An 8969-nucleotide genomic window follows, 5' to 3' on the forward strand; every position below is an offset into this window, starting at 1 on the left:
AATCACATTGATGTCTCTATTAAAAGTTCGCACTAGCAAAATGTTTATTCAAGAACTACTCGCGAAATAGCGCACAATAAAATAACGCGCACATGAAACATTGTCATTTGAGCAAATGGTGGGATCAATTGCCACCACCACCATGGCCCCAACCTGCTCCAGCGCCAAAACCTCTACCATTATTTTGACCGCCGCCGGCTCTTTCATTTGCACCGGATCCGTGACCCTCCCCATAGCCAAAGCCAACACCAAATCAACCATCACTACCTCCTCCTCCACCTCCGAAGCCACCACCACCACTGCCAACATCAACAATACCTCCCACAATTTGGCCAAATCCACCATTTACACCCAACCCATGGCCCTCGCCAAATCCGAAGCTAGCACCAAATCCATCATTACTACCTCCTCCTCCACCTCCACCTCTGCCACCGCCGCCACCACCAAGACCTCCTAAAATTTGATCAAATGCACTGTTGAAGTTAGGTAAATTGGGTAATATTGGATTCTAGAGAAGTTTTATTGCAGAGGAAGTTTGCATTAGGACTCCCAGAACAACAACAAGCATCAACTTGCATCTCATTTTTGCATCTATTGTTAGCACTGCACAGAAAATAACATTTTCTTGGTTAAAAAAAATATGTAGCTTTTCCAGCCAGTGGTGGAACTAGAAATTCTATCAAAAGAATTGAAAAAAATGATTCACTTGTAATTTAGACATAAAACCCAAAATATTTTTTAAATCGCCCTTATAACGATACTAAAAGTTCCCCTAAAGTTAAAGGGTTTCAACAATTCATAATTACACAAAAACATTTTTATCTTATTTGCTTAGCATTATTTTTCAACGAATGGATCTCACAATTGAACCTCCTTCCATTTGGTAGCTCCACTTCCAACAACCACTACAAAAATGAGATTTTTAATGACGACATTTTCTGGCGATCCATGCAATCACCAATAAAAATAAGAGTTTTTGTAATGACATCACTGCGTCGCCATAAAATGGATGCTAACATTAGTCACTAAAACTTCCATTGCCGGCTCAACTTAAACTACATATGCATTGTATTTTTTTTTTTTAAAAAAGACCTAATTATATTAATTTAGACTGATTTGTTATGTAGTGGATGCAGTAATATTATGTGCAACGAGGTCAAAAAATGTGATCCTCCAAGACTGCATTCATTACCTTTAGAGGCTATCAGACACGGCGGACTCATTAACATTTTTGAAAAGTTTCAAGAAAGAAGAAAGAGGAATATATCTTACTTTGCTTATGTGGTCTTTGTTTTGTGAGGTTGTGTCACGCCCCGAACCATGGCCTGGGCGTAACACGACACTCGGGCCTTACTTGCATGTGTCCGAGCGAACCTCATGGCTTGCTTGTCAACATGGGCATCAAAATAATATAATCTATATGATGCAATTTAAATAAATCATGAAAATGTAATTTGCGGAATAAAGTCTTGAAATTATCTCATAGTATGAAATATCATGGAAACACAATAGTTTGCAAACATAAAAGCATAACTGACTCTGTGAACTAACATATGTCTATGAAACCTCTAAAACATGTCTGAATACTAACCACCAGGACATGGCCCTGGACTACCATAAACTAAATACTAATGCAGACTCCATGTTGAACCCCGAGAGAAGTGGGGCTCACCAATAAGCTGATATCTGAAGTGATCCTACTGCGCAGATGTATGCTCCTGAAAACCGGTATCTGCACCGTGAAGTGCAGGCCCCGGGCAAAAGGGACGTTAGTACATGGTGAATAGTACTAGTACGTAAAACCTGCTGAAATGAAGAACATAGCACAACATAGATATAGGATATGAACTGAAACTGAATGTAACTTGAACATGAACATGAAACGTGAGTGAAGTCTTAAAACAGTAATCAATAGAAATACTTGTATGTAAAACTACTTTGTATCGTGGGGAATGCTATAGTATAACCGACAACATGGTCTGGTAATTGCGTCCTACCAGCAGAACACTCACAACCTTGCCAGGGATATGAGATTTAAGTAATAATAAGCATGTAAGGATCCAAACTGCATAATGAAGGTGTTGCCTCCTTGCTGACAACCCTTATCCTACGGTGGCTACGTAGTTTCAGGCTATCTGAGCCTTCTCGGTTAACTAAGCAATTCCCAAAAAATGAACATAATATAGTTGGCTAAGAAGCCCATGATTTTCGTGAAATAACTTGTAAATAACTTGTAATCATGATTTCACGAAATAACTTGTAAACGTGGTTTCATGAAATATCTTGTAATATGGTTTCATGAGATAACTTGTCATAGTCTTGCAAACATGTTCTTGATTCATGAGTAATAACAATAGTTCATAATTATATATATATATAATTGACTTGAAAACATGCTTGTAACTTGCTACATAAAATCATAAAGTTTCATATAAACATAATGAGAATACATGAGGAAGAATTCATGATTCATGGATTAAGCCAGGGTTCCTAATAACCGTAATGGAAGATTAGGAATACAATAACGAATATAGATACAAAATTCATGTACATAAATACATAAATACGGGCTACCAATATGTTGGGTTTAATGCCCTAGGGTTTGAACTTCATGGATATCAAGAAACGGAGCATGGGGAAGAACGTAGAGATTCCCTCATGTGGATGGAAGTTGTACATACCTTAATTGCTCCAAAACTTGAATTAAAGACTTGAGCTCTGAAGAAGATTTCCAAAATCTTGAATTCTTGAACCTTGAGATGGGTTTTCTTGAAAACCCTAGTTTTAGAATGATAATTTCTTGTTTAGATTACAAGGATAGGTGTTAGAATTGAGTTGGAATAATTTGAGTAGGCTTACCTTGGTGTTCTTGATGATGGAAGAGGGTAGGAAGTCGTTCTAGGGCTTGAAGGAATGAAAAATAATGAGTTCAACTGATATGGACGAATATATAGTGTTCTGGAACTTTGCACTTTACGTCCAGCAAAATACTGGCCGTATTTCAGTTTACGGGCCGTAAACTGCAATACGGTCCGTATTCTGCCATATGGACTGCACTACATCTCTTCAGTAAAATGGCCATAACTCTTTGCACAGATGTCCGTTTGACCCCCGTAAGATACCGCTGGAAAGGTATTTCAATTCTCTACAACTTTCATCAAGGAAGTTTTCCCAAATTCCAAACACGTTTTGAAATACGGGCCGTAAAGTGAAATACGGTCCGTATTTAACCATACGACCTCAAAATGTCAAATTCCAGAATGTTCAGAAATTCTTAGTTTCAGTTTACGGGCACTGTTCATGGTCGTAAATTGAAATACGACCACTGTTCATGGGCGTAAACCACCATATCACAACTGGACGGAAAAATTTCAATTCCCACATTCTTTATCTGATGTTCTAAGTCTAGGATCGTGGTCAAAACTTTCGTTAAAGGTACGGGGTGTTACAATATCTCCCCCTTGGGATCATTCGTCCTCGAATGATGGGTCATGGTTAAGGATATGGATGGACATGGCTTGAATACATAAACGTAAAGAAAACATGACATGAAACATGAGACATGAAATGATGTGATTACTTGAAAATATAGATACTTCTGGCATGAGACAAGAAACATGAGTGCTGGATATATGACATGAGCGTGAAACATGAGACATAACGTGACATGGGCTACGGAAAGTTACCTTGAAGGTTCTCTGCTTGCTGTTCAAACAAAAATGGGTACTTGGATTTCATATCCTCCTCGGCTTCCCATGTAGCTTCCTCAACCTTGTGGCTTCTCCACAAGACTTTCACTGAGGCTACTTCCTTAGTCCTCAACTTGCGAACCTGACGGTCAAGAATGGCTACGGGGATCTCCTCATAAGTCAACCCATCCTTAACTGTTATAGTATCAACTGGAACAACCAGCGATGGGTCTCCTACACACTTCCTCAACATGGACACATGAAACACGGGATGTACGGCAGCCAAATCTTGTGGCAACTCAAGTTCATAAGCTACTAGACCGACCTTTCGTAGAATTCTGTAAGGTCCAATATATCTGGGACTGAGCTTCCCTTTCTTGCCAAATCTCATAACACCATTCATGGGTGAGACTTTAAGGAACACCCAATCATCAACTGAAAATTCTAAGTCCTTTCGCCTCACATCTGTATAAGACTTCTGGCGACTCTGAGCCGTTTTCAAACGCTCCTGTATTAAATTGACTTTCTCCATAACCTGATAAACCAAATCTGGTCCTAACAACTCTGCTTCACCAACTTCGAACCAACCAATTGGTGATCTACACCTTCGCCCATACAGAGCTTCAAACGGTGCCATCCCAATGCTAGCATGATAACTGTTATTATAGGAAAACTCGATAAGAGGCAAGTGATCATCCCAATTACCTTTGACATCCAAGACGCATGCTCTCAACATGTCCTCCAGAGTTTGAATAGTACGCTCTGCCTGGCCATCGGTCTGCGGATGAAAAGCTGTGCCAAGGTTCACCTTGGTACCCAATCCTTTCTGAAAAGATTTCCAGAAGTTCGCTGTAAACTGAGCACCACGATCTAATATAATGGAAACTGGTGTCCCATGCAATCTAACAATCTCATTAACATACAGATTGGCATAATCTTCTGTTGAATCTGTGGTCTTGACTGGCAAAAAGTGCGCCGACTTAGTAAGCCTGTCAACGATCACCCAAATAGAGTCATGTCTCCTAGCTGAACGAGATAGACCTGATAAAAAGTCCATATTGATCATTTCCCATTTCCAGACAGGAATATCAATATTCTGAGCCAAGCCACCAGGTCTCTGGTGTTCGGCTTTCACTTGCTGACAATTCGGATACTTAGCTACAAAATCTGCCACATTCTTCTTCATATCGTTTCACCAGTAAATCTCCTTAAGATCATGGTACATCTTAGTGGAACCTGGGTGAATGGAATACCTGGAGTTGTGAGCTTCTGACATGATTCGCTCTCTGAGCCCATCTACATCTGGAACACACAATCTGCCTCGGTACCTCAAGGTACCATCATCTCCCCCTTGTTCAAAAGTCGTCGTCTTATGCTTGTGAATTCCCTCTCTCAGCTGCAACAAGTAGGGATCACTAAACTGTTTCTCTTTGGCTTCAACCACTAAGGAGGAAAGGGCTCTATTCCGAACAACTACGCCGCCGTCCTCGGAGTCTAAATGTCGAACTCCAAGACTAGCCAAACGGTGAACTTCCTTGGTCATAATTCTCTTATCTGCATCAACGTGGGCTAAGCTCCCCATGGAGCGCCGACTAAGAGCATCGGCTACAATATTCGCTTTCCCCGGATGATAGAGAATATCCACATCATAATCTTTAAGCAATTCGAGCCATCTCCTCTGCCTAAGATTCAACTCTCTTTGCTTGAAGATATACTGCAGGCTTTTATGATCTGTGAAAATATCAACATGCACTCCATACAAATAATGACGCCATATCTTAAGTGCAAAAACTACAGCTGCCAACTCTAGGTCATGAGTCGGATAATTCTTTTCGTGAACCTTGAGCTGACGAGATGCATAGGCTACAACCTTACCATACTGCATTAAGACACATCCGAGACCAACTCCCAAAGCATCACAATAAACCACGAACCCTTCAGTCCCCTCTGGTAAAGTCAAAACTGGAGCAGAAGTCAATCTCTTCTTCAGCTCTTCAAAGCTTCGCTCACAAGCATCTGACCATTGGAACTTAACTTCCTTCTTCATCAGCTTAGTCAATGGTGCTGAAATAGATGAAAACCCCTCGACGAAATGTCGGTAATAGCCTGCTAGACCCAAGAAACTGCGGATATCTGAAACTGATGCGGGTCTGGGCCAATTCTTAACGGCCTTAATCTTCTGAGAGTCAACCTGAACACCCTCACCAGAAATCACATGACCTAAGAAGGCTACTGATTTGAGCCAAAATTCACACTTGGAGAATTTTGCATACAACTTGCGGTCCTTAAGAATCTGAAGAACTATACGAAGGTGTTCTGCATGCTCGGCCTCACTACGGGAGTAAATGAGGATATCATCTATGAAGACAATGACAAAGAGGTTGAGGTATGGCTTGAAGACTCTATTCATGAGGTCCATAAATGCTGCTGGGGCATTGGTCAAACCGAAGGACATGACATATAATTCGAAATGGCCATATCTAGTTCTAAAGGCTGTTTTAGGAATATCTTGTCCCCTAACCTTAAGCTGATGGTAACCTGATCGGAGATCTATTTTGGAGTAACATTGGGCACCCTGAAGCTGATCAAATAAGTCGTCTATTCGTGGAAGAGGGTATTTGTTCTTGACCGTGACTTTATTGAGCTGTCGATAGTCAATGCACATGCGCAAAGAACCATCCTTCTTGCGAACAAAAAGGACTGAGGCACCCCATGGAGAGACACTGGGTCGGATAAAACCCTTGTCTAAAAGTTCTTTGAGTTGAGCCTTAAGCTCGCGTAATTCAGCTGGAGCCATCCTATACGGTGGAATAGATATAGGTTTCGTACCGGGAGTAGGTCAATTGCGAAATCAATTTCCCTATCAGGAGGGATTCCGGGAAGATCCTCGGGAAAGACTTCTGGGAAATCATTAACAACAGGGACTGACTGAAGAGTTAGGGTCTGGGAAGATGAATCCCTAACCCGAACGAGATGATAGATATAACCCTTAGACACCATCTTTCTTGCCTTGAGGTAAGAAATAAACCTACCCTTAGGACTGACAGAATCACCCTTCCACTCTAAGACTGGCTCATTAGGAAACTTGAAATTCACAGTTTTGGTTCTATAATCAACTGACGCATAACATGAATATAACCAGTCCATGCCCATGACTACATCAAAATCTACCATTTCTAACTCACATAGGTCAGCTGGAACAACATGGTGATAGACTCTGATTGGACAGCCCTTATAGACACGTCGGGCTATGACTGACTCACCAACTGGAGTTGACACTTCAAAAGGTTATTTTAGCTTTTCAGGTTCAATACCAAATTTCCTAGCAACATAAGGGGTGACATAGGATAGGGTGGATCCAGGGTCCATGAGAGCATAAACATCGAAACTGAAAACTGTGAGTATACCTGTGACAACATCAGTACGGTTATCGATATCCTGGCGCCCGGTCAAAGTATACAAACGGTTTGGGCCACCGCTTGTGTTGCCAGATCTAGCTGGTACACGTCCTGCCTGAGTCTGTTTATTATGAGGAACTGATGAATTTACTGAATGAGTCCGATTACCTCCTGTGCCCTGTCTGACTGAAGGGAAATTTCGCTGAACATGGCCCGGCTGGCCACACCCATAGCAAATATTTGATCCAGAGCGGCACTCCACAGGATGCCTTTTCCCACACTTAGCACAAATCGGATTGGTGAAGTTACTCTGAGTCACACTGGCCTGAGACTGGGAGCCTGACCACCTGAAATTCTGTTGACGGTTATCTTTCCTGAACTTGGAAACTGGAGCACTTGCCGTGGACGGAGTAGGTCCGGCTGACCTGTTCTTAAAGAACTTCCTATTTTCATTACCGTTGAACTGTCCGGTAGACTTGGCCCTCTTGTTGAACTCCTTGTCTTTCTCTTTCTGCAAGGCTTCCTCCTCCTTCAGCCTTGTCTCATTTCCCTGTACGAAAGCAACCATCTTGGAGATAGTCATTCCCCCATTCTGTGCGGCAATATTGGCCCCATCGTACAAATAGGGATCAAGACCTCCAACAAACCTCCTCACTCTTGCCCTCATATCCGGTACCATATATGAAGCATGCTTAGCCAGAATGATAAATTCTAAGTAGTAGTCCTGAACTGACCTACTATTCTGTTTAAGCTTCAGGAATTGTTCGGCCTTAGCTTCTCTGACTTCTATTGGCATGAAGTGGTCCAGGAAGGCACTTGTGAATTCATCCCATGTAGGATCAGATGCATCCTCACCTCGGGATAATTCCCAAGATTCATGCCAAGTGTTAGCAATGCCCTGTAGCTGATGGGCTCCAAAGGTAGCTGCTTCGGCTTCTGTAACTGTCATAATCCTGAAGATCTTTTGGAGAGCATCAATGTAGTCCTGAGGGTCCTCATCTTTCTTTGTCCCCGTAAAGACTGGGGGTTTCATCTTGAGAAAGTCCTTAGTCTTAGAAGACTCCCCATTACCTCCTGAACTCGACCCAAATTCCTGATGTTGGGCCTGAGCTGCTACCAGTTGTGTGATCATGTTGATAGCATTCCTAACATCCCCATCCGAATCAATAGGAGGTGTTACTGTAGGGGCGATTAGGGCTGCTGTCTGAGTCGGAACAGTCTCTTCCCGAGTTTCTTCTGCAGTAGCCCCTTGGCTGGTGGCTTTAGCCTTTTTGGTGTACTTCCTATTTGCAGGCATTTTCTAAAAATACGTACACGCACGAATTAGAAAGATATCCTAAAAGTACTGCTCTAACTGCACGATCTAGAATATGAAAGAATTGAGACAATCCTGAATGTCTTGGTGGTCAACTGTTTATATGTGTGGGGCCCTGACACATATAAAAATGACCCCACTGGACACGGTTTCATAGACTCCCTAAAGACACTTAAACCTAGGCTCTGATACCAAGCTTTGTCACGCCCCGAACCATGGCCTGGGCGTAACACGGCACTCGGGCCTTACTTGTATGTGTCCGAGCGAACCTCATGGCTTGCTTGTCAACATGGGCATCAAAACAATATAATCTATATGATGCAATTTAAATAAATCATGAAAATGTAATTTGCGGAATAAAGTCTTGAAATTATCTCATAGTATGAAATATCATGGAAACACAATAGTTTGCAAACATAAAAGCATAACTGACTCTGTGAACTAACATATGTCTATGAAACCTCTAAAACATGTCTGAATACTGAACACCAGGACATGGCCCTGGACTACCATAAACTAAATACTAATGCAGACTCCATGTTGAACCCCGAGAGAAGTGGGGCTCAC

The 8969-nt window shown here is 41.9% G+C and overlaps 1 protein-coding gene across 1 annotated transcript; it reads right to left on the minus strand.

Moving 5' to 3' along the window:
- Nucleotides 1–253: 253 nt before the first annotated feature.
- Nucleotides 254–8384, minus strand: LOC132637926 (uncharacterized). Its single transcript, XM_060354939.1, has 3 exons — nt 8238–8384; nt 7097–7517; nt 254–453 (listed from the first exon to the last, which is right to left on the minus strand). Exons 1-3 carry the CDS (start codon nt 8382–8384, stop codon nt 254–256), a joined length of 768 nt encoding a protein of 255 aa, XP_060210922.1.
- Nucleotides 8385–8969: the final 585 nt, after the last annotated feature.

This window comes from Lycium barbarum, chromosome 4, assembly GCF_019175385.1.
Source record: "Lycium barbarum isolate Lr01 chromosome 4, ASM1917538v2, whole genome shotgun sequence".
Lineage (NCBI taxonomy): Eukaryota > Viridiplantae > Streptophyta > Magnoliopsida > Solanales > Solanaceae > Lycium > Lycium barbarum.